Here is a 26280-nt window from a genome sequence, read left to right as displayed (position 1 = left end):
TGCCAACCATGACCTCGCATTGTCGGCCCATGTTCATCTTGGAGTCAATAATGACTCCAAGATCCCTTTCTGCCTCCGTGCTCTCGAGTAAGGAGTTCCCCATTGTATAAGTGTGCTGCTGGTTCCTACTGCCCAAGTGCAGCACATGCTGCAGAAGGGAAAGAAACTCACACAGCAAAGTTAATTGATTGAAGACACAGAGTTTTAATGGTGATTTAATTTATTCCATATTGTTGAAAGCACTTATAAGGATTCTCTAAAACATACAAGTGCCACAAGCTGATATCCACATTTCAGTCATAGTACATGATTTTAGACAAAGGCAAGCCTGTAGCTGGATAATACAGAACATTCTGTTCTACCAAGGGCAGCTCAATACCATCACATACATATGACACTCATTCCCTCCGGTATCCAGTATTATGACTTTTGGAACAGGATAACTGTTATTTCCACCCCATCCCCAATTTTGTGGTCGACTGCTCACTACCCTCATCATATTTAACTGATAAATAATCAAGGAGAAAAAAAAATCTAGCAAATGGGATTATGTTACATGAGCCTGGTGGATTTTGGGGGTTTTGGGGTGGGAGGGGTTGGAGGGAGGGGTTGGAGTTTGTTTTATTTTGGGGTAAGAGTTTGAATTTAATAGCTGCTCAGAAAGATCACTAGCACAGGCATGCTTCAATGCATGATGACAAAAGGTGGCAAAAGCCCACAGGGCAGTTACAAGGTACACATCTGAAAGAAACAAGAGAAAGATTCTGGCTCCAAGGAGATGGAATAACAAAATCTTACTTGGCTCTAGCTGTTACCTGTTTTTCTGATAACAGCTGAAGACCTAACTGAACTCTGCAACCAGTATCCCAATTCACAAATGGCAGACAAACACATTCAGCCAAAGGGACCAATATTATTCCTGCCATGACTCCTGGTTCCTTCCCAGATTTTTATCTCATTAACTGAATTAGTGTTCGTGAACTCCTTTGTTCCTATGGTTTTACTGCTTGTTTGCCTTTCTGTCCTACAACTGCCCCCTTTCCCCTATCTCTCTCTCTCTTCCCTCTCCTTGCTTCCTTGTCTTTTGTATTCTAATTTCTCTCTCCTTCTTACACTCTGCTTTCTGAACATCATTTCATAGCATCTGAAGAAGTCAGCTCTGGTTCACAAAATCTTATGCTCTATATCAGGGGCTCTCAAACTCTGGTAAACATGCCCCTGGGGGTATGCAAGACATCTCTGTGGGGGAGGTGGGAGAAATTGTATAATGATGGATTTAATTTTCATTATAATGATAATTGGCATTTAAGGGGTTAAAATATAAAATGCATGCTGGTAAGGGTATGCGGGCAGCTGGTATATCTGGAAGGGGGTATGCAATAAGAAAAAGTTTGGGAATTTCTGCTCTATATTATATTTAGTTAGTCTATAATGGTGCATATCTACCCTGCCTTCTGACTAACTTCAGACTAACATGACTATCTCTCCCTCTCTCTGATTCCCCAACCAGACATTGGCAGCAGCTTGTTTGGAATTAATTTCCCTGATGTTCTCACCCAAGCACCAGTCTCCCTCAGGTAGTACAGTTGACAGCTCTCTCAGCTGATCACCTAAGACTGAGATTTGAAGCTGGATGGCATCAATGTCAAGCCATGCCATCTGATGAACCTCTCCCCTCCCACTCACCCCCAGCCTCACACTCATTTGACCAAGAGGGCTTAAAAGATTATGGCAGGGAGGCTCAAAAATTAAAGAAGGGGTTGGTTCTGGGGGTGGTTTTCAATGTCTTCATCAAAAACCTGGAAGATGGGATGGAGTGCACCCTCAGCAAGTCTTCAGTTAGACCAAATGCGGGGAGTAGTAGAGGCACTGGAGGGTAGGATTCAGAGAGACCTCAACAAATTGGAGGTTGGACCAAAAGAAATCTCATAAGGTTGAATAAGGACAAATGCAAAGTCATGCACTTAGGATAAAACAATCCCATGCACCAGGCTGGGGATCAACCGGCTAAACAGCAGCTCTGCAGAAAAGGACCCAGGGCTTACAGTGGACAATAAGCTGAATATGAGCCAACAGTGTGCCCTTGTTGCCAAGACGGTTAACAGCATACTGGACTGCATTAGTAGAAGCACTGCCAGCAGACTGAGGGAAGTGATTATTCCCCTCTATTCAGCACTGCTAAGGCCACATATGGAGTACTGTGTCCAGTTTTGGGGGCCCCACTACTACAGAAAAGATGCAGACCATTTGAAGAGAGTCCAATGAAAATGGTTAGATGGTTGGGGCATATGAAAGGCTAAGGGAACTGGGGTTATTTAGTCTGGAGAAAAGGAGACTGAGAGGAGATTTAATAGCAGCTTTCAACTGCCTGAATGGTGGTTCAAAAGAGGATGAAGCTAGACTGTTCTCAGTAGTGGCAGATGACAGAACAAGGAGCAATGGTCTCAAGTTGCAGCAAGGGAAGTTTAGGTTAGAGATTAAGATAAACGTTCTCCCTAGGAGAGTAGTAAAGCACTGCAACAGGTTACCCAGAGAGGTGGTGGAATCTCCATCTTTGGAGGTTTTTAGGACCCAGCTAGACAAAGCCTTGGCTAGGAAGATCTAGGTGGGGATAGTCCTGCTTTGAGCAGGGGATTGGACTAAATCACCTCCTGAAGTCCCTTCCAACCCTAATTTTCTATAATTTAACTCCCTGGATCTGGCTTCCAACAGGTAAATCGAGCCTCCAGGGCTCCCCATGGGTCCAAAAACTGGCGGTGGAGGAGTGGTGGCAGCAATTGCTGCTCTCCTCCTGCCAAATTTCTGAACCCATGGGGAGCCCTGTGGGCTGTATAATGTGGCTTGGTGCTTTACATCAGGAGTGGAGGGCCTGGCAAAGGCAGCACAGGGACCAAACACCATCTACTAAGCCAGGCAGATGTTGCGGCCTAATCCCAGTGTGCTGCACTGGGCAGAAGTGGCATGAGACCGATCAGGTGCACAAGGCCCACAGAAGTGCCCTGAGGCCCAATCCAGGTGCAGAGGGGCCAGGAAAGTGGTACAGGGCCCAATACTGGCATCCTAGGCCCAATCCAGCCCACAGACTGGCTCCTTACCATTCATCCAGCCTGCAGGGCCAAAAGATAGAGCACCACTGGATATAAGACTGTAGGACCTAGTGAGGGGAAGGAGAAGCAATTACCCAACATCAGTCTCTGAAAGTGCTCCATCAGGTAAGAACAGACTCATTTCCAGGGTAAACTCCTATACCTCTTTTATGTTTTGCAAATAAGTCAACATGAACTTCTGGTCAAAAGTAAAGAAACCAACTGACAAGTCTAATCATATAAGCATGGACACAAACTTAATCTTCATTCACTGCTTGGAGGAGATCCTCAACAATGCTTCCATAACTTTCTCCATGCCATACACACAACCACAACTAGACTGAAAGTAGTCAGTGAGTAGCGGTGGTAAATAAAGGTTCTGCATCCAGTTTTCCATGGTGCACAACATACATAGGGTTGTTATTAAATATCAACAACAGAGATGGATCTAAACACCCCCAAACATTTGGAGCCTAAACACAGATCTGTTTGTCAAGACTTCTCTTCATAGAATGGCCTTGAAATGACAACCCTGGACCTTTATATGCTCAAAATCATTGTTCAAATCTTACAGTTGAAGCTGGTCCTTGGCAAATAATCTGCACAACTGAGCAAAAAGAGAACAACTTTAAGACCCAGGCTCACTTCCCTGCTCTGCTACAGGTGCCTCACATAACACTCAGTCTCCCCTTGTGCCAGTTCCCCATCTGTAAAATAGACAACAGTACTACTCTACTTCACTGGGGAGTGGTGAGGATAAATACATTAAATCAAAACTACATTAATGAGATCAGATAAGTAACTTTGCTTGGTAAGTCAATATATGATAAACACAGTAATACATGCATGCATGTGCACAAGCACACACACACGTGTTAATCTTCTCAAAGGGATTCATTTTAATTCCTCTAGAACTAGTCAATGTTTTTTGCTTATGATGCAAAGGCTATGTAAAGCAGACTCTGTTTCCAATTTCACTTACACACTATATGGGAGGATCTTATCCTATATAAGACTCCTCATTCTACAATTTCTTTCCAAACACAGTTCATGTTGCACTGTAGATTTGTAGTTTAATTTAAAAATGCAACTTTCACTGGACCACTTAGTATATACTCTGATGCAATAGACTGGAATGTACATTTCTCATCAAGATAATTTACCTAAGAATCTTTCATACAAAAACATTCTTAAGTGTTTTACAAACTATTCACATACCCCCACCGAAGCACCATCATGTCATGAGTGCAGGATTAGCAGCCTGCTAATATACCGCACGCTACAGAATAGTAAAGAGAAGTAGTTAGCTGTGTTAATCTGAAGTCAGGCAGAAGGCAGGACAGGGTGCACCTTATAAACTAACTGGTTCAGAGGCATGACCTTTCATAGGCTATAAAAGCTCATGTCTCTCTGAACCAGTTAGTCTCTAAGGCAGTACCCTTCCCTGTCTGCTGTCTATAGAACAGTAGGAAAAGAAATATTAGCCTAAACAAGCAGGTTCTTCTTCCTATCAGTGCTACATGATCTTTACTGGAGAACAGTGAATACCTGAATCATATAGATGTCTAATCAAACTAAAGACAATGTTCAGAATTTGTTCTTATTAAAAACAATTTTTCCTGAATACTAATGGAAAATGATAAAATATGTGGGGAAGTTTCTAGATGTTGCTATAATGTGAACATCTGCTGTTTTCCTAATTAATAAAACATGTGTCGTTCCCAACTTTGCTTCTCTGTCAATAGCACTGAAGGACGACAGGGTGCTGGATTCTTCTTTGACAGTAACAAAAAGTCTGACTAGAATTGACGACAGGGATCAGTCCAAGCAAGGGAAGTGGAAAGGATGATCCATAACTAAGGGAAGAAAAATGAGCTGGTAATGCCAGGATTTAAACAAACATAACACAACATTTTTTTTCTAATAGCCTGAAACCCCAGTGAAGGTCTGTCTGAAACTGCAACACAGACCACTATATATATGGAGTTCGATTCCTGGAGCTTAGTCACCATACACCAGCTGAAGATCTGGTCCTGTCTTTTTAATTATAAACCATATCTACAACGAATTAATTAGTTGCAGTTAAGTATTTGCAACAGTTGACAAGTTTTAGCACCAAATCTGGAGGCTTTGGGTGCGTCCCCATGAGTGCTCACAAATTAGCAGCATGGTGAATACTTGCACATGTGCCACTCGTGGGGACACGCCCTTTGTAAGCTTCACTGATGTTTATGTCTCTGTTACATCAATCAGAAGCCTGAAAAAGCCTAGTATGTGCTCTCTGTGGAAAGCCTAGCAATACTGTATAGAAAACACTGAGTGGAAGCCACATTTTGCCTGCAGAGCCTAGAAAGCCACCAAATCTGACACGCACAACAAACGTTCAGAGCAAAGTCAGTACTTCAAGCTTTCATTGCAAAGTTCATGCTACGTGAAAAACCAGGCAGCAACAAGAGACAAAGAATCAGATGAAGAAAGGTAAGACACATTAAGAAGTGAGGTACCTTCAAGGTGCTCTCCTTCAACAGTTTCAGAGCAAAGAGATAACATTTAACCAACTATGCCCTGTTAAGTTTCATGTTATTCCATCTGATAATAATCAATGAAAGAAAATTAGATTATGGGATGATATTATACAGGCTAAACACTTCTGTTTTGCCTTGAAAACGTCTTTTCCTAGTTTAATTTATGTATATACTAAACACAAGCCTGACAAAACATGAAGAGATTTTCCATGCTTAGTAGGCATTTTTCTCCATATTAAGTCATCAACATGTTCAATCGTGATTCACTGGTCCCCAAAACATTTTGGTATGAAGCAGACAACAACACTGGGGAAACTCAGTGCAATGATGTGTAGAAGTTAAACAATGGAAAAGTGTTTCTAACTCACGCAGAGGAGAAATAAGAAAAAAATCTTTAAACAAATGTATGGCATTCCAACAGCCACATCCCTGCAAACACCCTAACTCATTGGTTTGAAAAAGTCTTTAGTGCTCTACCCCACACTGCATCTCAAGAATGAAAAGCCATTTATGGCACAACATTACAATCTGCCCTTGGACTTAGTAAAGGGTGACTTAAATGGGGAAACCCTAATGACCCAGCTTGCTGAGGACATCCCCCCCTTCCTCATAACACAGGCACATCTGTATTCTAGCCAAGGTACACAAGGCTGTATTCACTCCCTACAGCAAACTTTTCAGTGACAGTACGGTAGCGCCGGCAGCCCAACATGCCCAACAATTCATGGTTGCACCAGTTCCCTGATTTCTCTTTCTTTCTATCCTTTCCAGTCCAGAGATTTTATTTTCCCCTTCAGAATAACTTCTATGCATGGCATAATGCCTGTACTCAAAACTGACTACAGGTTGCAGCAAGAAACACTCTATTATCTGTGCTGCTGCCCTTCAGTGGAATAGCAAGTTTGCAAGCCTAACCATAAAAGGAATCCATGTGTACCAAGTGTTTAGAAAAGGCAACCCCTTCTTGTCTTTTAAGGCTGCCTTATTAAGACATTGAAGTAACAGTCTGGGCAGAATTCTTGGAATGGTCTAAGTAACAGAGCCCAGAAAAAGCTGTCACATCACTTAGACTGAAGATGAATTTTAAAATGCAAAGGTGAAGTACACTTGTTTATACAGCCAGGTATAAATGATCTATTTAAAAAAAATACAATAGTGCATACAGTTGTGAGCAATGCCACTGTCTCTCTTGCACTTTTAAAAACACGTAAGATGATAGTCAACTGCACAATATTGCTCTTTCATAACAATATTTCATATAGCAATATTTTGAATGGGAAGAAGAGAAGAAACAAGAGTGGATGGGAAAATAGATCATCATAATAAGCTGAGTGTGGTAGAAGCGTAAAAATCACCCACGTGGAAAAGAATGGGCAAAAGGTCAGTGCGCTGTCCAATAGGGCTGTGCGAGGCTTCGGAAAGAGCTTCAGATCCGGAGAAACTTTGGACGCTTTGGGGTCCAAAACAGTGCAGCCAGGTTGCAGCGCTGCCTCATTCAGCTTCCCAAAGCAGTTCGGAGCCGCCTCGGTGATCCGGCCATAGGGTATAATGGGGAAACAATAAAATAGCTGTAACTTTGTTGTTCTTTGTCCGATTTGGATGAGATTTTCTGGGATGGTAGATTCTGCCGAAAATATGAAGCCTGCCAAGTTTCAAAAAGATCAGTGCAGGGGTTTGGGGGGAACAGCACCCCAAATTCTTGAAAGCAAAACTCAAGTCACGTCTAGGCGTTACAACATAGCAGGGTGAAAACTGCAGGGGTGGTAGCGCTTACTGAGGCCACAAATCCTGCCAAGTTTCAAGAAGATCAGTGCAGGGGTTTGGGGGGAACTGCCCCTCAAGCTGGGGACAAGCAAAACTTGTGCCCTGGGTGCTGTGTCTATCTTGGGGCGGGTAGGGGAGACACTGCTGCAGGCCTGGCTGCTGAGCTGCTGTGTCCCCAGTTACCAATCAATCAATCATGATTCACTCAGGGGCCAGCTCAATACACAGGACCTAGCTACTACATAATGACTTAACAAGCAGAAATTAGCACCTACAAAACCAGGCTAAGGAGAGGAAAGAATCAATACAGACAATCAACTGCCCCAAGACAGACACAGTCTTGGCACAAGTTTTGCCCATCAGCAGCTAGGGGTGCAGGGCCCCAAGACCCCCCTGCACCAATCTCCTGCACAGCTGGCAGGTGTCACAGCAGGGGCCACCATCCCTGCAGCTGTCACCCCACTGTGCCTTAACACACAGTGTCACCCATGGCACACGTTTTGCTTGTCCACAGCTTGAGGTACAGTTCCCCCCAAACCCCTGCACTGATCTTCTTGAAACTTGGCAGGCTTTGTGGCCTCAGCAATAGCTACCACCCCAGCAGTTTTCACCCCTGTGTTGTAACACACAACCGTGACATGAGTTTGGCTTTCAAGAATTTGGGGTACAGTTTCCCCCAAACCCCTGCACCGATCTTCTTGAAACTTGGAAGGTTTTATGCTCTCTGCAGAGGCTGCCATTTCTGCAAGTTTCATCCAAATGGGACAAAAAACAGCAAAGTTATAGATATTTAATTGATTCCCCATTATATGCTATGGCCGGACCTCTGAGGCAGCTCCGAAGCTTTGGAGCCGCTTCAGCCAGATCAAGGCGGAAACCCAGTCCGGAGCTCTGGATCAGATCACTGCCATCTGAAGCAGCCGGATCCGAAGCTGGATCAGATTGCTGCCGACTTGCACAGGCCTACTGTTCAAGTCTCTCTTATATTCTGTGTGTGGCCCTCAGGAGTAGAAACTGCATGAAAAATATTTTTTCTTGAAAATTTATTATAAAGTTATTACTTTTAGTTGAAAATATTCTTTGAAATTTGGGAGAGAAGTCCTGCTGAATATTTTTATTAACCTATTTCATCAAAAATCCATGTAATTAAAAAGCCATTTTTTTAAAATCAAAGAACAAGTATAAAGGAAATATTCTTCCTAGGTTTATTAACTAAGACTTGTGCTGGCCCTCTGCACAGGAATGAACTGTACTGTTACTCTACCCAATAAGATGCATAAATAATTGACATGAACTACACAAAGTCTTTAGGTTGTCCCCACCCCAGGGAGAACTGGAAGACATAAGTGGCAGGTTTGCTCATACAATGCCTGTTTGCTTACACAAAGAGAAAATTTTGGAGGCATGGTCAGGTAAGGTATGCATTTTCATGGGTGCAGCTCTTACACCTAAAATTCATCCTTTTGTATCAACATGAAAAAGCCAGAAGAATGTGCAAATATTTTACCTTAAGAATAGCGTACTAGTTTTGCTCTCAGTTATATGCATGTAACCTCAATCATTTCACCAATTAAAGTCATGCAACTATCGACAGAATTTGGCCCAATGCTTTTCATTCCTAAATGTTGCAATACGTATTAAAGATGATAGTGCACAAACAGCCTCTCTCTTATAGACTGGCTTAAATTAGTTGACTCCAGGAGTATATTCAGACTGCTGTTGCAATTTACACTGCACTTCATTTGATTTTGAGTAAAAAAGAAGAATAGAGTCCACTTCTAATAATTCAACTCTCCTGAAATAAATTAAAACAGCAAAAGAACCCAGTAGAGTTCAAAATTCACAGCAAGGACAGTGCTACTTAATGGAAAATGTGAGCCTACTTTCCACAGCGTCTTGTGCTCTATGCATACTTAGTTAGTCTATAAGGTGTGTATCTACCCCGCTATGAACCTACTGCCAATCTGGGGAAGATACAGATCAGATTTCCACTTTCCTTATTCCCTACCCCCTTATCTTTCCCCCATGATGCTTCACTTACCTGGAAAAGATAATGCTGCTCCAGTTTAGTTTCTATTGTAGTTCTCTAGCAATTTCTGTTTGCAGAACATTGCTTGCCAGCAGTCATCTACAAGTAAATAGTATCCAGACTGAAAAGCCAAGGGCCTTAGACCTCCCAGAAAGCAAGGAATCCTACTGGAAGGAGTATCTCTGGTGCTGGTCCCATGACTACTACAGCACTACAGAAGCCTCTAAGCTACTGCCTTCTGCATGGTGTCCAATGGTCATTACACTTCCATAACTGACCTACCAGCTTAGCCCTGTCCCCTCCCTGAGCAAGTCCCATTACAGTGTGCAGGACAGCATGCTGTGAGTACACCTCGGGCTCTAGTCTGTGCCCCACAAGACAAGCACTCCCTCTGTATGACCTTCTCATGTTTCCCAAATTCCATAAAGCAAAACTTCACTGACTGCACTATTTATCTAACTCTACACCCAGCTATCTACAGGAAAGGGTAGGACTTGCATGGAAAGAGCTAAGAATAAAATAACAGTGAAGTCATTATCTGATTGGTTTGGAAGGAGGCTTCCCCCTTTCACCACTCCTAAGCCCTTTGGTACACACAAAAGTTACACAGATTGACCTAAAAGTAGTTTAGAAACCAATTTAATGAAAGCTATATAAGCCCCAGGTTTATGGACTGACACCTAGGCAGGGACAGACATTACACATAAACTGGTTTAAGTGATCAAAAACTGGTTTAAACCTGTAGCAGAACAGATGTTCAGTGCACATAAACCAGCTTGCAAATGGCTGAAATAGACCTGGTTGAATGTAGTATCAGACTTAACTGATTTGGCTCAAACCTGTTTATGCAATGTCTGTCCCAGACGCCTTGCTGGTTTAAGTTAAATCAAAGTCCCCCAGCATCCCAGCATGCTCTCTGGGCTGGGCAGGGCTCTCTGTTCCACAGCAGAGCTGGCCCGTCCCCTCTGCTCCATGGCTGGAGCTCTGCACAGACTTGAAGGCCCAGCAGGGGCTGCTGGCTTCCCCGTGCCCCCCACTACTTGCTGCTTAAGCAGAGATCCCTTCCTCCTTTCTGCCACAACAGGGACTGTAGCTAGCGTGTGGTATGCTAACTAATGCCAAGAGGTGTCTGTGTGTGTCTCTCTATCCAATTTCAGTGGGACAGGCAGACAGATCTCTTAGGGCTTTTGGAGCTAATCAACAGGTCTGATGGTAAGCTTATAGATTCATAGATTCATAGATTCAAATAGTCAAATAAATAAATACAAATATAAAAATAAAGCTGTTTAAGAAGTTTGAAGTAATGTGGAGAAAGGCTCTTGTTTTGCTGAGTGATATTGACTTATCAGCCCCCAGCTGCCTTGTTCACCCGTTAGTTTGCTGCAGACAGCATTAAGAAGCAGGGAGGGAGATTGAAAGCTCCGTATCATCAACAGATGCACGCACTGCACACACACCCTTGCTTCAGAGGGGGCTGGCGACACTCGTGCCCCTTGAGCAGCCAGCAGGGAAAAGACCGTGTAGGCAGACCTCCCTAATGAGAGAGTCCTGCAGGGCCTGGCCACACCCCCCTCAGCTCAGCTCCTTGGAGAAGGGAAGGGAGAGCTGCTGTAGCACCCCCTGGCTTCTAGCCTGAGGCACTGCAGGCATGAGCCTGAATTTCTGCAGTCCAGAGAGAATATCTGTCCAGTTTCAAACCAGTTGAGCCTAGTCATGTTAGACTAACCTGCAAAGATTGACTCTATTCAGGCTCAGGCTTTTTGAATGTCTGTCCCTAGCCCTAGTGTGCACCTTGAAATGAAGCAGCACCATTACACTGACGTAAGTCAGGTTTAAATTAAATGCAGTGTTTATGCAATGATTTGCTCTAGTTTAAATCAAACACCTTTAGTCAAACTGGTTCACTTGGGCTGAAAGATACTTCACATATGTAGGAGGAAAAAGGGAACTACCAATATAGGAGTACTACTTACCAAGCCACTACAGCAGCACTGCGTCTAAAAACACCTCTTCAAGAAAGCACACTGTCCTGCTCCATCACAAGAAGGACATAGTCTGCCTTAAGGATCATGGTTTGCTAGGGGGATTATGGCCTAGATTTCACTGTTGTCCTTTTACTAAATCATGACGCACTAATAACCCTGCAATGAAAGCAAGATGTGCTTCGAGGTAGCAAAATTATTACATGGAATAAAACAATTTTAAAGGAAAAAATAAGTAGTCTTGTATAGAAAAAAGGGTTTTTTTAAAGAAGTAGTAAAAGCTGTTGCTCTATATCTGCCTTGATATGCCATCAGCAGCACACAAAAACTTGCAGGACATTTTTCAGGGCTCTATTATTTCTGTCTAGCTGGAGCCACATTTGATATACAAGTTAGTCTAATTACAGACGTACATAAACAACACACATGCTTTTTTATTAGATTTTTTTATTATGTCAACAAAAGATTAAACCAACCTGTATTTGTCAAATACCCCATCCATTTGGTTTACACTTCTTGATGAACCAAAAGAAATGCTCCATTGGAAAAAAAAGCAGGACCTAACTCTTCTTGGAACAACAGCACGCAAGAAAACAAGGCTATTGTTTCTTCTCCTCAGTAGCTGCCCCTGTTTTATCAGACTGTCTTTGGTCACAGCATGTCAGCAATCTATAGTGATTGCTTTGTCACATGCCGACATGGCTATGGCACAGTTGTCTGTCCACATTACTTCTGGGCTGGGAAGCTAAGCCAAGCCATTCACTAACTGACTGAAAGCCCTAAAGGAGCACATCTCAAACCGTTCAATAAAAGACCATGACATCACAAGAACGATGGTCTGGAAAGGAGGATTTCTTGTTTTGTTCCCCCAGTAAGGAGACTAAGGTTAGGAACAGATATTCAAAAAGCGCAAAGCAGAATTGATCAAATCTTCGCAGGTTTCTCCAACCTGCGTAGATTGGATCAGGGGTGAACAGAACACATGTTCAACCCTTGGTTGGGGGTGGGGCATGAAGATGTCTGCACAGGCCAAGACACGCAGGCTGGGGGCACTCTTGCATGCCTCCCAGCCTGCCAGAGACGGCCAAGGGCAGCTGAGCAGCAGGTCACCCCTGATTACCTGCTGGGGACATGCCCCCAACCCTCTGTCAGCAGCAAGGGGGGGGGCGGCCAGCACAAACTCTCTCCCCAGCCCTGTCCCCCCATCCCCACCAACTGGCTGCCAGTGGCAGAGGGAGAGAGGAGGCAGAAGTGTAGGCTCCTACCATGTGCCCCTTCCCCCAGCTGTTCTGGTGGGTCTGAGGGGACTGGGGTCAAGTGGCAGGAGTTAACCCTTGCTGCCTGGGCCTCCTGGGCAACACAGGTTTTCTCTCCAAACCCACAAGCTGTCAGGGGGGAGGGAGGGGAAGAAGGGGAAGCATCGGTCTCTGCCCCAGCCCCACCAACCCCAGCCAACACAGCTGGGGGTGGTTTCCCCCACTTCCTCACTGCCTAGTGCAACATGGCTTCTTTGTTCAGCCCTGCCCCCTACCAGCTGTGAGCAGTGTTGGGGAAGGGGGAAAAGTGGAAGCCTCCCACCATGTGGCCCTCCCTGCAGCTGTCCTGGCTGGGGAGAGAAGCCACACTGGCCAGGCAAGCCAAGCAGTGAGGAAGGGGAAAGCCCCCACTGTGTGCCCTCCCCCCACACCCCAGCTGTGCTGGCTGGGGAGGGCAGGGCAGGGGCTTCCACTCCCCCCCTACTCCATGGCCCAGCTGACAGGCACATTAAAGCCACAGGGCTGGGAAGCAGAGGCTCTGCTGCCTCCACTCGGTGACATCCCTGGGGATGGGACTGGCCCAGAACTCGGCCAAAGCAGATGAGCACAAAATTAAAGTAGCCTGCCCATCCTGTGAGGGAAGGACACAAACGTTCCTGGGATACCAGGGGACTGCGACCTAACTCAAGTCAGGAGGGGATCTGGTATAGAAGTTCAATAGTTCATCTAACAGTTAAAGTGTATTTTCAATCCTAACAGTAGCACCCTTTTCATATTCCTTTATATCACGGAAATACAACATTTTAGCTGCATATCTCTACAGTTTATATACCCTAAGATTATTCTCTTCAAAGCTTGCTTGTTTTCACTCTGCTCAGCATTTAGTCTTAAATTCCAAATCATCAAGACATTTCATAGAACCAAAATATTGTATGAAAGCTGGTAATTGGCACAGATTCTCCTTCAGTTTATTTCATGTCTGCAGCTCTGTAGATCTGATGCATACTGGCAGTGTTTGTTGTCTTCCTTCAAAACTTGAACCAGAGGTTAGAGATGGGTTCAATAAGTATGCATCTATGCCAACTGGCAGATCCTAAAATTAATTCAGGTAACTGATAAGTAAGAACTAATTCTGGCTCGTTGTCCAGATGACACTTACTCAAATTTTGTTTCTCTCATCAAAATTAACAAATACGCCTCTTCCAAACCTTATTGTAAACTATTTGTTGATTAGTTGTTGTATTTTCTTCTTCTTCCCACAAGATTTTTGCAGTAGCCCTTATCATCTCCAAAGAAAATACATTGTTTCATTGAAAATGGTGGGATATCTGGCATTTTTCCAACTGTTTAAATGTTTGATTTGGGCTGTCTGTCCTACTGAAAGCTTAGCTGGTATGACAGATGTGGTACTAAGATCATAAAATGATCTTGGCATACATACTGGATTAATATCTCAAATAACATAAACTATTTTGTTGCTTGTTGTGGGTACTTAGCATAGGAACTGCAGTGGGGTTAGCTTGGTAAAATTTATATTGTCTAGCTACTTAGGGGGACAAAGCTCTACTTACAAAACACTTCTTGGTCAGGAGGATTAAAATGATATGAGCAAAACACACCGACACTTGAAAAATAAACTACAAGTGCCTTTTACCAGTGTTCACTAGTTACCAAAGTGACATACCTTTCAGTCCAACTTTACACGCTGTCTGTACTGAGCTAGACCCTGCATTATGATATTCAGGGACAGATTCACCTGTGTGTTCCAAATACTGAGTGCCATTCTTGGAATGCGAAGCATCAGCTGTAGCATAATAGTGAATCACACCCTCAATTTTTATGCATGTCTATTTTTATATTTGTATTTATTTATTTGACACTGTAAGTAGTCTTCTAGGAAGCGAATATCTTAGGGAAAGATGAACAAAATCCCTTCAGGTGGTTTAAAGCTCAGAGAATGTCGAGGGCAGGGAATAAAGAAAGCATTCTAGTGACTCAGTTAATAGCATTACAGGAAAAGAAAGTGAATTTTGACACGACTCTGGCCAAGGAAACAGTCCTCAACATAGATGTTATGTTTTCCCAAACTTAAAAAATATTGCTGTTAAATTATCAAACCAGCAAGTGTCAGAAAGTTGTACACTAAGCACTTGTAACTATATTCTGTTGAGTTTAAGTATGTATACCAAATTCTTCTTTCTCTCACACCATTCTAGACCTAGAGAAACTCTGTGGAGAAAGACCTTTTGCATTGACATATATCTGCATGTGTGTTATTGGAAAACCTGTGTGCTAAACATGGTCCAAACTAAATAGGAGCGATGTTCCTTCTTATCTTTGTAATTGATACCTAACTATTCCAATGACTGCACAAGACTGAGTCATTGCTAATTAGCAGCAGGAAGATGCTTTCTCAGCAAATATTATTTAATAACCCTAGATTTGTAAATGTTGTTTCTTCATCCTGCCCTAGAAACAGTTCATGCAAGCTAGTGGATCTGGTCCCCTTTCTGTGGGCTAAGTTCACAAAACAAAGTCAGAGTGAAAAGATATAAAAACCAGCCCAAGAATTCTCCCCAGAACTGCTTGGCACCCATGTTAAGCTTGCCGAATCACTAGACTGTCAACCACACCTTACCTGCCTTAGTAAGAGTCCCTCTACACATACAGGTAAAGGCGTGATGGGATCTAATGTGCGATCCACACAATCACATCTCCCACCATGCCACACATGCATGGCAGGAAGCACAATTTTGTGGATCGTACATTAGATCCCATCTTGCCTTATTCCCAGTTCTGAGTTCCCCCTGCACCAGCAAGAAGCAAGCTCCCCTGGCTCCCAGCCATGGGGGCACCCCAAAGGTCCCCATGGAAGGCAGACCACAGTTGCTGCAATACCCCAGCCATGGGGAACACCACACACCCCCATGACTGGAAGCCCACAGCTGCTGTGACATCTGTGCTCTGCAGGGTCTTCATTCACCCTCACAGCTGGGAGACCACAGCTGCTGCAGTCTCCCAGCCACATGGCTACATAGGGTATCCTGCAGCTGGGAGATCACAGCAGCTGTGGTCTCCCAGCTGTGGAGGTGCTTGGGGCCCCCTGCAACTGGGAACTCCCAGGCTTGGGAGTGCACTTGGGCTCCCCCAGCTGGGAGCTCTGATCAGCTGACAGGGCTCCCAACCACAGGGGCTCCTGGCCCCACGTTCAATTAATGGTGTGATAGGAAGCAGCTATATAGTTATTACGCATATTTTGCAGAATAACTTTGTAGCTTATTCCTCTTTTTATCACACCATTAATTGATTAGAAGTGTAGCCACATAACCACATAAGGCCTGATTAACTGGTATATCATGCCTTAAGTGTAATGTGTAGATGGTGTGTCACAAAAACCTACGTAATCCTCTCCCAGGTATGCTTTACAGGTAAATGCTATCAAATTATGTTTAGTGCATCATGGTGTTCATATTTAAAGACCATGTTTTTTCAAAAGTGTACAAGTAGCCTATATTGATGGAATTTCATGGGAAAGAAATATAGGCACCAAGACACATGGCAAAGTTTAAAAACAGCAAGGATACACCCAAAGCAGGGAGCCTTGCAAATAGCAGCATTTGAGCTGGGATAACCCAAGGGCTCAAGTCTAAGCAAGCGCCATGGCCTGAGAAGGCTGTAGCAGTAGCTGGTTCAGAAGAGTGTATGAAAACAGGACTCATGGGAGAAATGTTGGCTATTCTCCTGAACAAGTATAAAAAGAGTCCCCATTCCCAGGGACTGAAACAATAACAGAGGTCATATTCCATAGAGGTATTCAATTGGGAAGGAGGTTGTTTTAATACATGGATTTCTTCCTCCTCCTCTGTTTTAGAGAGAGAGAGAATAGTTATCCAGATATTTTTACCTGTAAAATTTTGAAAGCTACTACACAAAGAAATAGCAAGCAGTCTCCTTGAAGGTCTTTTGACTACTCATGTGGCAAGATCACCCATGCCTGTTTCAGCTTCATGCTCCGGATTGCCACATCTGGGTTTTCTGGTTTTAGGCCAGAAATTGCAGTATTACCAATCCCAATCATCCAAAAATCATAAATCAGCCTCCTTCCCCTAAACACTAAGGCATCTGGTTCCTTTTTATTTGCTTTCTGCATTTTGTATCATTGGTTAATCTATTTGGCTCCAAAAGTAGCAGTGTCTGAACAAACATGTGTTCATATTCATATTGCTGATATTTGTCAGTATTGTGTAGATGAGAACCAGGAAGTGAAAGTAATGTGAGAAGCAAGGATTTTTGTGGGTGGTATCTTTCATTGGACCATCATGGCTACAACATCACTTCAATACTACCAAAACATAGAACTGAAAGTAACACATCTAGCTTCGCCTGTGAAATGAAGTGAAATACAATAAGGATAAAATAGATTAAAAAAGCAGGAAAACAAAGCTTTCCATTTTATTTACCACATTAAACTTGGGTCCAAAATTATTTGACTTGGTACATTTCTAATGAGTTTGGTAGTTTCTTTCTAGTCCCTTAAAACAGTGGTTTTCAACCTTTTTTCATTTGTGGACCCCTGAAAATTTTCATATGGAGGTGTGGACGTCTTCGGAAATTTCAAATGGAGATGCTGCCCCCTTTGAATTTTAAGTGTGGGTATTCACACACATTTGATTGCTCATCTTTTACAAACCCTTTAGATACATTCTGCAGATCCCCAGGGGTTCATGGACCACAGGTTGAAAACCACTGTTTTAGAAGATCTCTAGCCTCTTCAAGAAAGCAGCATCATCCACTAGGTAAAGTCCACATGGTCCTGTGACAATGAACCTTTCAGTGCCTTGCTCTGTAAAGATGAATAAATCACTTCACTCTCTTGTGGCTCAGTTTTCTTGTTTGTAAAACAGGAAAAGTGTCACCTCTCCATTCTTGTAAAATGCTCTGAAATTCACAGGTAAGAAGCTCTATCTATGTTGAATAAGTGCTAAGTTACTAAGTTTTGTAGTAGACCAGCCTGATTGGAAGTGGCTGCTTAAGAGAGTTCAAGGAGACAAATCCTCTAACTGATGCTAGGCAGAAAGTAGAGAAGTGTGGCAAATTAGAGACTAACTGGTTCAGAGAGGCTCAGGGGTTAGAGAGGGTCCAGAGGCAGCTGGAAAAAATGATAAAGGCCTTGGAAAGCAAGTCACACAAGGAGATGCTGAAGGATATAGGCATGTTCCAGTTGTGGAAAATGTGCTTAAGAGGGGATGTGATAGCAGTATTCAAATAACTGAAGGGCTGCCATAAAGAAGACAAAAACATCCCGTCTTGCTGCAAAGAGTAGGACGTGGACCAATGGCTTGAAGTTGCAGCAAAGTAGATTTAGATTGGATTTCAGGAAAAACTTCTTCACTGTTAGAACAGTAAGGCAGTGGAATAGACTGCCTAGGGAAACTGTGGACTATCCATAATTGGAAGTGTCCAAGAAGAGGCTGGAAAAGCATTGGCCGGGGATGATCTAGGTATGTCTATGTTCTACTCTGGGTATTTCCCATTCTTCTGGACAGAATGACTGAGGTGGGCCGGTACTCCTGCTGGGATGAAAACCCAGACATTCCTGGCTAAAGGGTCTTGCCCCCCTGCTCAGGGTCAGACCAATCGCCGTATTTGGGGTCAGGAAGGAATTGTACCCAGTGGATTAGATTGGTACAGACTATGCGGGGGGCGGGGGTTGCCTTCCTCTATAGCATGGGACACAGACCTCTTTCTTTGGATCTCTTGAGCATATTTTAACAACCTTTGCAGCAGTAACATTTTGGCTGCTATGGCCCCCTGCTTTACTTGTGGCAGATTATGGTGTTATGCCTTATGGCTGTGCCAGAGCTGACTGTAGTTTTACTAATAGGTTAGACAATGGATTTGTACAGAGTGGGTTAGATAGGGACAATCCTGCCTTAGTTATAGAGTTGGACTAAACGACCCCTGGAGGTCCCTTCCAATCCTACTTTTATATGATTTCTATGTATTTTCATATGCAACAACCTACTTTGTCATATACAATGGGTTGATGCTGAAATCAAAGGAGTTGCCCTATTGTCAATGGCCTCAATACTTCCTACAACAAAAATAATTTAGCTGCAAGTTAGGACATAGGTACTTTGACAGAAACCTTGTCCTGGAACTCGCCACACCCTGTATGACTCTAGTGTGAGTTATTATATTGTAATTTCCACCAGCATCAAAATCATGAAACATTTTTGACAGAGAATGTCTCACTTTCTGACAGGAGGCACATAATACCCAAAGCAGTACTCTGCATTTTGAAGGTGACTTGGTTTCAAGGGGGCTTTTCAAAAGTGTTAATTGGGAAAGCTCCTCAGTTGTCCTAAATCTATGTATATGCAGTGACAACGAAGAGATTCCAGTTTAATCAGGTAAAGATTTATCCCCACCCCCCCTGCTTTTTTTGTTTGTTTGTTTGTTAGTATATAATTTGTAGCTTTATTGGCCCACTGCACTTTAGATATGTGTGTGGAGGGTTTTCCTGCCACATATTTCTGTAGCCCATTTTTGTACCAACACCTGTTGTGGCACAACATGTGCCCTGTGGCTGGAAAGGTGGAGAGTTCATCCGAAGCTGCCACTGCCACTGTCACACAAATCTTCCACCTTTGATCGCTCAGTTAGGGCTCCAAACAAAACCCAATGAAATCAACTGAAAGATTCTCACTAACTTTAACAGGCTATGGATTAGGACCTCAGACCTTATCTTATCATCAGCCGGTGCACAGACTTCCCATGGACATTTAAATGCAGGATACAGCTTCCATTCTGTTGCATATGGTGTCACTGGCTAGCATGCACCTGTTGGCTCTGATTATCTGTGGCAATCACAGACTTCTACAACGGCAGCAGAATGAAACAATAAAGTCAGAAGTGATTGCAAAAGAGAAGTACTTGGTTTTAGTGTATTTTAAGTTCACTTCACACTGATGCAAAGGACTGCACAATATACAGGCCAATGGAGAATCACTCTCCTAGTCTTTGAAGAGGAAAGGCAGCTTCCTCATGTCACTCCTAAGTATATTCATCCTGTCAGGGCTACATGCAGCAGCTAAGTCACTGCAGGCATGGCCATCTCCTTGCCCTGTCATGAGACATAGTTGCCTCTGTCCCCTTCAACCCTGAAAAGCAGCTGGACTGAATTTGCTCCATATGGAATTCTGCAAATTAACCACATGCTCAGGGAACACACACATATGGCTTTTTCATGTTGTTAAAACGATAGCACAGAGTTACTTGAATAGGATGAACAATACGGGCTGAAGTGGGGTATTTACCTCTGGGTCACTGGTTCATAGCAATAAACTGCAGTATAGCATTGTACGATATAACAACTGTACGGCTGACAAGTATGAAATCACTTGGTTTCAGTCCAGTTTGCAGTATCCTTCTGTACAGGTGTCTCTATCACAAGTGTATACTTACCCTCAGTTGACACTTCTCATAGATAAACTAAATGTTTATAGGGACAGAGGAACTGCCAGCTTTAATGGTTCATCTATTCCTCTGTCCTGTCTTTGACAGTTGCCAACACAGGAGACTTCAGAGGAAGGTACAAGAAACTCTACAGGATGCATTCAGTGGGCCCCACAATCTCAAACCTAGAGACAGTTTCTTTAGAACAGGGCTCAGGTCCATTGACAGGACACTGCTAAAATTACCCAGCAGGGTCAATTTCCTACCATAAAAGTAGTCATTTAGTCCCTGATGCCATCACAATGCTAACTTCACTTAAAGAATAAAATGAAGATTTTTTTTCAAGATAGGGCAATAATAAATAAATAAAACACTGTTATATTTACACATGCAAGGACCTTTGTGGTATGATTCTAAAGTAGAAGAGAGTCACAAGACTTTAAAAAATTATTCCCAGGAAGGGACTAATATGAATACTTAAACACTTATTCACTAATGATTGTGCCAACACTGCAGCCCTCAGTCAGGATTTTAATGGGACTAAGTAACAGAGTTGGCAGCTCTTAACACAATTTGATCTTGATTCTCACAACATTAGGGCCTTCCCTGGAAACCCTAGTTGCACAATGTCATGAGACTCTCAGCTTCAGGCCGAATCTCAGCTTTTAGGCTTTGTGGTTGCAGAAAAGAGTTTGACAATGTAACCTCAAAAGCCTAAAAAATGGAAAGCGAACAAGAACCCAAAACATATTATTGCTAAGATCTTAAGATTTTGAGAGCAGCCTTATAATTTTTAAGGGGCTTGACTCATGATTTTCAACATGAGGTTGGCAATACCAGAGAGAATGCTGCAAAATTTTGCATACTGCAGCTTATTGCTATAAGTGCTCATTTGTGTGGGAAAAGATATGGAGTGATTCTGCAGTAATTTGGCAGTAAAATTATTGAAGCTCCTGAAAGGGGTACGGTACATGGAAATGAGCCTCATTACTCCAAGACATGCTTTCATGGATCTTATTTACCTCATTCAAAGAGACTACCACAGTAATACCAACAAAAATTCCTACAAGGGGGCAAGTAAATCATTCAAGGGCAAAAGCATTCCTTTGAAGAAGGAGGCATCATAGAGCGAGGTGACTGTCATTCCACTGACGCAACAACCTCTATTCATGACAAGTAAATACCTATTCCCCTTGGACAGCAAATCTATCCTCCACTAATGTTCAGTTAGGGTGTATAGTCCCTGTAATGGATGTAGATCCCCTGACAAGTGGTCACTGGGCTTGTCCCCATGACGTTAGTATTCATTATGCATGAACACAGAGACTACAGTGAACCATCTTTCTTAAAAAGTTTGGGTTTCCTCATAGCAGCTACCTGCCAACTCCTGATTTCTGATGCCCCAGCCCAGGTTCCAGCTGATCTCTGCATTGACATAGTCAAGCTGCATCCATGATGTCCAGGCAACTCCATATTGACAACCCCAGTATGGGTGGGAGTTTTCCTAATAATATTTAGAATGTCCTCTTATGGAAATTCACATTCTAGTTTTCCTTAGTAGAGGGAGTGCCTCTCAAACTACACTACCCAGGATCCTTTACAAGAATACATGGTTGGAAAGTAGATTATTAGCAGCAATGTCCATCTTTCCTTTCAAATAAAAAAAAGATATATACCACATGTGCTCATTATACCATGCTGTTAAAAACTGGTAAAATGGTTGCACGTGGAATAAATGGATGCTCACCAGAACTGGGAACTGCTTCACCATGTGAGAAATCTGAATATTCTGAGGCTTCAGATAACAGCAGGCCTCTTCCAATCAGCAAGTGTGACTGGTACTTAAATCAACATCAGCAACTGCAACAAACACACCATTTTACTCTAATTTCTTTCTAAATTAACTATGGGGTGAGAAGTACCAGCTGCATAGTCTGGAGACAAAAGGTCCTCTACTTAGTCAAACAGTCCAGCATTGGCATCAGCTATGCAAGATTGTTTTACACCATTCAACCAAAATTAAGTAAGGCAGGCCTAAAGGGGATATGGGGTGAGCAGGTAGTCATTCTCCATGGTTGCATTCAATCCTTGGCCTACTTGTTGAGACTGATAAACAGGCTGGCAATTGCAGTGCCAACTTTTGCAATTTCATTCCTGGTTGGCCACACTGGGTTTAATTATCTGCACATGGCTTTGCAACTTTTCAGAACTGTTTTCTACACTGATGTCAGACAGATATACTATTCTGAAGTACAGCATTTTGCTATTAGAACAACAATAAATAAAGACATCTAGCAGGTCTAATCTATTTGGGTTCTTCTCCTAGACACTCGCAGTTTGAAAAAAAATACATAGGCAAGACTTTATTTAAAAATAAGATAAAAATAGGTATACAAAATAAAGACCCTATATTACATCCCCTGATTTTTTTTCACATATTTCATTTTGAAATGAAGTACATTTCCCCCTGCATGGTCTGAAACCCAAATACTGCAGCATTTTTTCCAGTACATGAGAAACTGAGTATGAAAATGACTAGAAACAAGAGTAAAATTGACCTTGATGTTTTCAGTATACAAGCCAAAATAAGTGGGGGTGGGGGGAAGAAAGAGAGCTTAGTGAGGAGTAAATTATATTTTTTCGTTACTGCAATTCTTATCAACTGAAATCATCTGAATAATGAAGAAGGATTTTTCTTTTTTTAATATAATGTGTCAGATGCCCTCCTTGCGTGTAGATCAGGAGAAACTCTCAAATCAATATAATTTCATTGGTCTAAAACAGCAGAGAGGTATAGCAATCTCAGTCCCAAAACATTAAAGCTGTTCCTTTAATACAATCTTGTCACCATGCCCAAGCTAACAATATTAATTTTTAGGATCAAACTTCTGTTCTTATTTGCATGGATTTTAATTTGGTGTGGCACTTGTAATTTACACAAAGGGGTTGCAAACCAATTATAAACATAATTTGCAAGGAAGTGTAAGTATTTTGGCCCACAATTTGCTGATCTGCCATAATGAGCAGTCCAAGGGGTTTGCTTCCATGTACATTTGAAACCCCCTAGTTTTGGCTCTGTTCTGAAACACTGGCACATTTATTCCAACATGATAGCAAACAGACATATGACATCTGAAAATTAACCACTTGCCCCATTCCTATCAAAACTATGAATAATTGCACCTTGCCCTACTACACTTTCAGTGCTTACAGTAAGACACAATAGTTAAAGACTAGCCTTTTCCAAAAAACTAAGGGAGTAAGGTACTCAGCTTCCACTCACTTTTACCCTCCCTCATAGAAACAGGATCTATTGCCATTTTTTCCCCAAACTTGCCATTTGCGAGGTCTGTTCAGTAAACAGTGTCCCACTCTTAGATATTTAGGCATAAGAATCTTCAAGCCACTGTTAATAATTTTTTTTAAAAGATCAACCCCCCCATCACCTTTTTGCAGTGCAACACCTCACCTCTCTGCTTCAAGGCGCATTTCCTCACGCTTTTGCCTCCTGAGTTCCCTGCGGCGTTCAAAGTCATCCATGGTGCCTGCTCAAACTCTCGAAGTTCCGAAAAGATCCAAATCTAAAAGGAGGAGAGTGGACAAATTACACAGAATACAATGGATGCATTTACCCAACTGAGCTAAATCAGTTTTGTTTTGCTTTTTAAACTCCACTGCAACTATTTTCTTTTTCTATCAAGAAATGTAACTTCCACAGTATTGCTGAGATAAACAAGATTAATGAAATGCCTAGTAGGATAAACACAGTCCATTCCTGAGTTTAGTTTCCTACTTAAAATTAAATCAACATACATTAAACTAAGTACTGTATATATCTGCTAGCCGCAGTCTAGTTGTTCGTAACGTCACAGGTCTTTTCCTGCAAACAATAGCAAGAATTCAGCAAGATTGTAACTCTGTTTTTTTACTTTAAATTTTACTGGAAACAGTAAAATGCTACACAACAGATTTCTTGTTTTCCCTAGCTGCACAGATAAAAAGACGTTCTGGAAAGGTTAATCCTAAAAAAAGAAAAAGAAAGCAGAAAAGAAGCCAGAGCTTTTAAATACCACCCAGAAGGATCCAAGTTACGTATAAATCCTACTTAAGGAACCAAACATAGTGATATTTTCTGTAGTTTAATCCATGTATTTTAACCATGCCATACCTTCTTTTTTGATGATTTAGTCCATGAAATATTTCCCCTTTATACTTCTTCATATACAAAGCCTTTTCAGCCTTGGTTTATATCCCATCAAGCCGTGTATTACAGAATTCCCCTGCAGCCCCCAAACCAAAAATGACTACCAGAAAAGGGAAAGCTGTTCTCTTTTTGTCCCTGGTTTGTTTACAGAGCTGTCAGTGGTTAGTTAAACTCTGCCTGGAATCTGGCATTTAAGGCCTGCTCTAAGATTGCTTCCTGTGTAGAGCTGGAGGCCTCAACTTCCTCTGGAAATCTAGCCTAGACGCTGTACTCAGAGGGTTTTTTTTCCCCTAAAAACATTTTCCAGCCTTTTAGTACAAGACCAGCCCTTTGCACTGCAAAAAAAACTTCAGATGCAGTCCAGAATTGAAGCATGTCTCTTAAATACTTGCAATTTAAAGGAGACAAGGCAAGCTGCATTCATGGGGTATTTGATGTTTTTTTAAATAATCTGTCTAAGATTTTAATTTCTGACCATCAGAGCACGTTCCACTTAAAATCAATAACAGTAATGAACTTCTTAGCAGCTTCTGACCCAACTATCTGCTTTGTTTCAGGGTTGGGGTTGTTCTCTGTATTGCTTCAGGGGGTTAAAATGAAATGTGCCTGTGATGAGTTTGATAGTACTTGTAAACATTTCATATCTTTTAAATAAAATTTATAGGAAAGCAAAACACACAGCAATATTACCAGAAAATTATAACATGACATTTTTCACATTTGTATTTATCAGTAGAGAGAAGTAATTAGCCGTATTAGTGTGAAGTCAGGCAAAAGGCAGGGTGATGCACCTTACAGACTAACTGAATCAGAGATGTACAAGCTTTCATGAGCAAGACTTCAGTTCAGCAGATGCTAATTGATGAAGATGCTAGCTGGTGCATATGATTAAATGATCTTGCTCATGAAAGCTTGTATATCCCTGATTCACTTAGCCTACAAGGTGCATCTCTACCCCATTAGCCATTCAAAAGCCTTGAAACAAAATCTGCCTCTTTTCCACACTAGTAGGGTCTTCATCCTGACAGAGCTAAATGCAGCCCCTGGTTTCTTGACTGGTAGTAGTGGAATCTGCACAGTTTGTAGAATCATAGAAAATTAGGGTTGGAAGGAACCTCAGAAGGCAATCTGCTCCAACGCCATGCTCAAAACAGGACCAGCCCCAGCTATATCCTTCCAGCCAAGACTTTGTCTACCCAGGCCTTAAAAACCTCTAAGGATGGAGATTCTACCACCTCTCTGGGTAACCTGTTCCAGTGCTTTGCTACCCACTTAGTGAGACAGTTTTTCCTAAAACCTAAACTAAACCTCCCTTGCTGCAACTTAATGCAATTGCACCTTGTTCTGTCATCTGCCACTCCTGAAAACAGTCTAGTTCCATCCTCTTTGGAACCCTACTTCAAGAAGTTGAAGGCTGGTATTTAAATCTCCCCTCAGTCTTCTCTTCTCCAGACTAAATAAACCCAGTTCCCTCAGCCTCTCCTTGTAAGTCATGTGCCCCAGCCCCCTAACCATTATTGTTAACCTCTTCTGGCCTCTCTCCAATTTGTCCACATCTTTTCTGTAGTGTGGGGGAGGGGGGTGCAAAACTGAACACTGTGCTCCAGATGTGGCCTCACCACTGCCAAAAATAGTGGAATAATCACTTCCCTCAATCTTCTGGCAATGTTCCTACTAATGCAGCCCAGTATGCCATTAGCTTTCTTTGCAACAAGGACACACTGTTGGCTCATATTCAGCTTATTGTCCACTATAACCCCCAGGTCCTTTTCTGCAGAAATGCTGCTTAGCCAGTTGGCCCTTAGCCTGTACCAGTGCATGGGATTGTTCTGTCCTAAGTGCGGGACTTTGCACTTGTCCTTATTGAACCTCATCAGATTTCTTTTAGTTTAATCCTCCAATCTGTCAAGCTCTCTCTGAATCTTAGCGTGGCCCTCCAGCATATTTACTACTCCCCCTCCCCCCCCCCCCCCCCC

General features: G+C 42.5%; 1 protein-coding gene across 6 annotated transcripts in view; it reads right to left on the bottom strand.

Annotated features, from left to right (window-relative positions):
• CALD1 (caldesmon 1) overlaps nucleotides 1-26280 on the bottom strand; it is a 369831-nt gene that overhangs the window by 131927 nt on the left and 211624 nt on the right. For 5 of the 6 annotated variants that reach the window (XM_019515575.1, XM_019515574.1, XM_019515577.1 and 2 more), the window contains one exon: nucleotides 23570-23681. In XM_019515575.1, coding sequence (XP_019371120.1) covers nucleotides 23570-23640 — 71 coding nt within the window. In that variant the 5' untranslated portion in view covers nucleotides 23641-23681. Of the gene's footprint in view, nucleotides 1-23569; nucleotides 23684-24273; nucleotides 24554-26280 lie in introns of those variants that run through there. The other variant, XM_019515576.1, reaches the window with a different exon arrangement.

This window comes from Gavialis gangeticus, unplaced genomic scaffold (genome assembly GCF_001723915.1).
Source record: "Gavialis gangeticus isolate Ggan-Ray unplaced genomic scaffold, GavGan_comp1, whole genome shotgun sequence".
Taxonomy (NCBI): domain Eukaryota; kingdom Metazoa; phylum Chordata; order Crocodylia; family Gavialidae; genus Gavialis; species Gavialis gangeticus.
The sequence above is the reverse complement of the archived record's forward strand: the minus strand, read 5'-3'. Positions and strand labels throughout refer to the sequence as shown.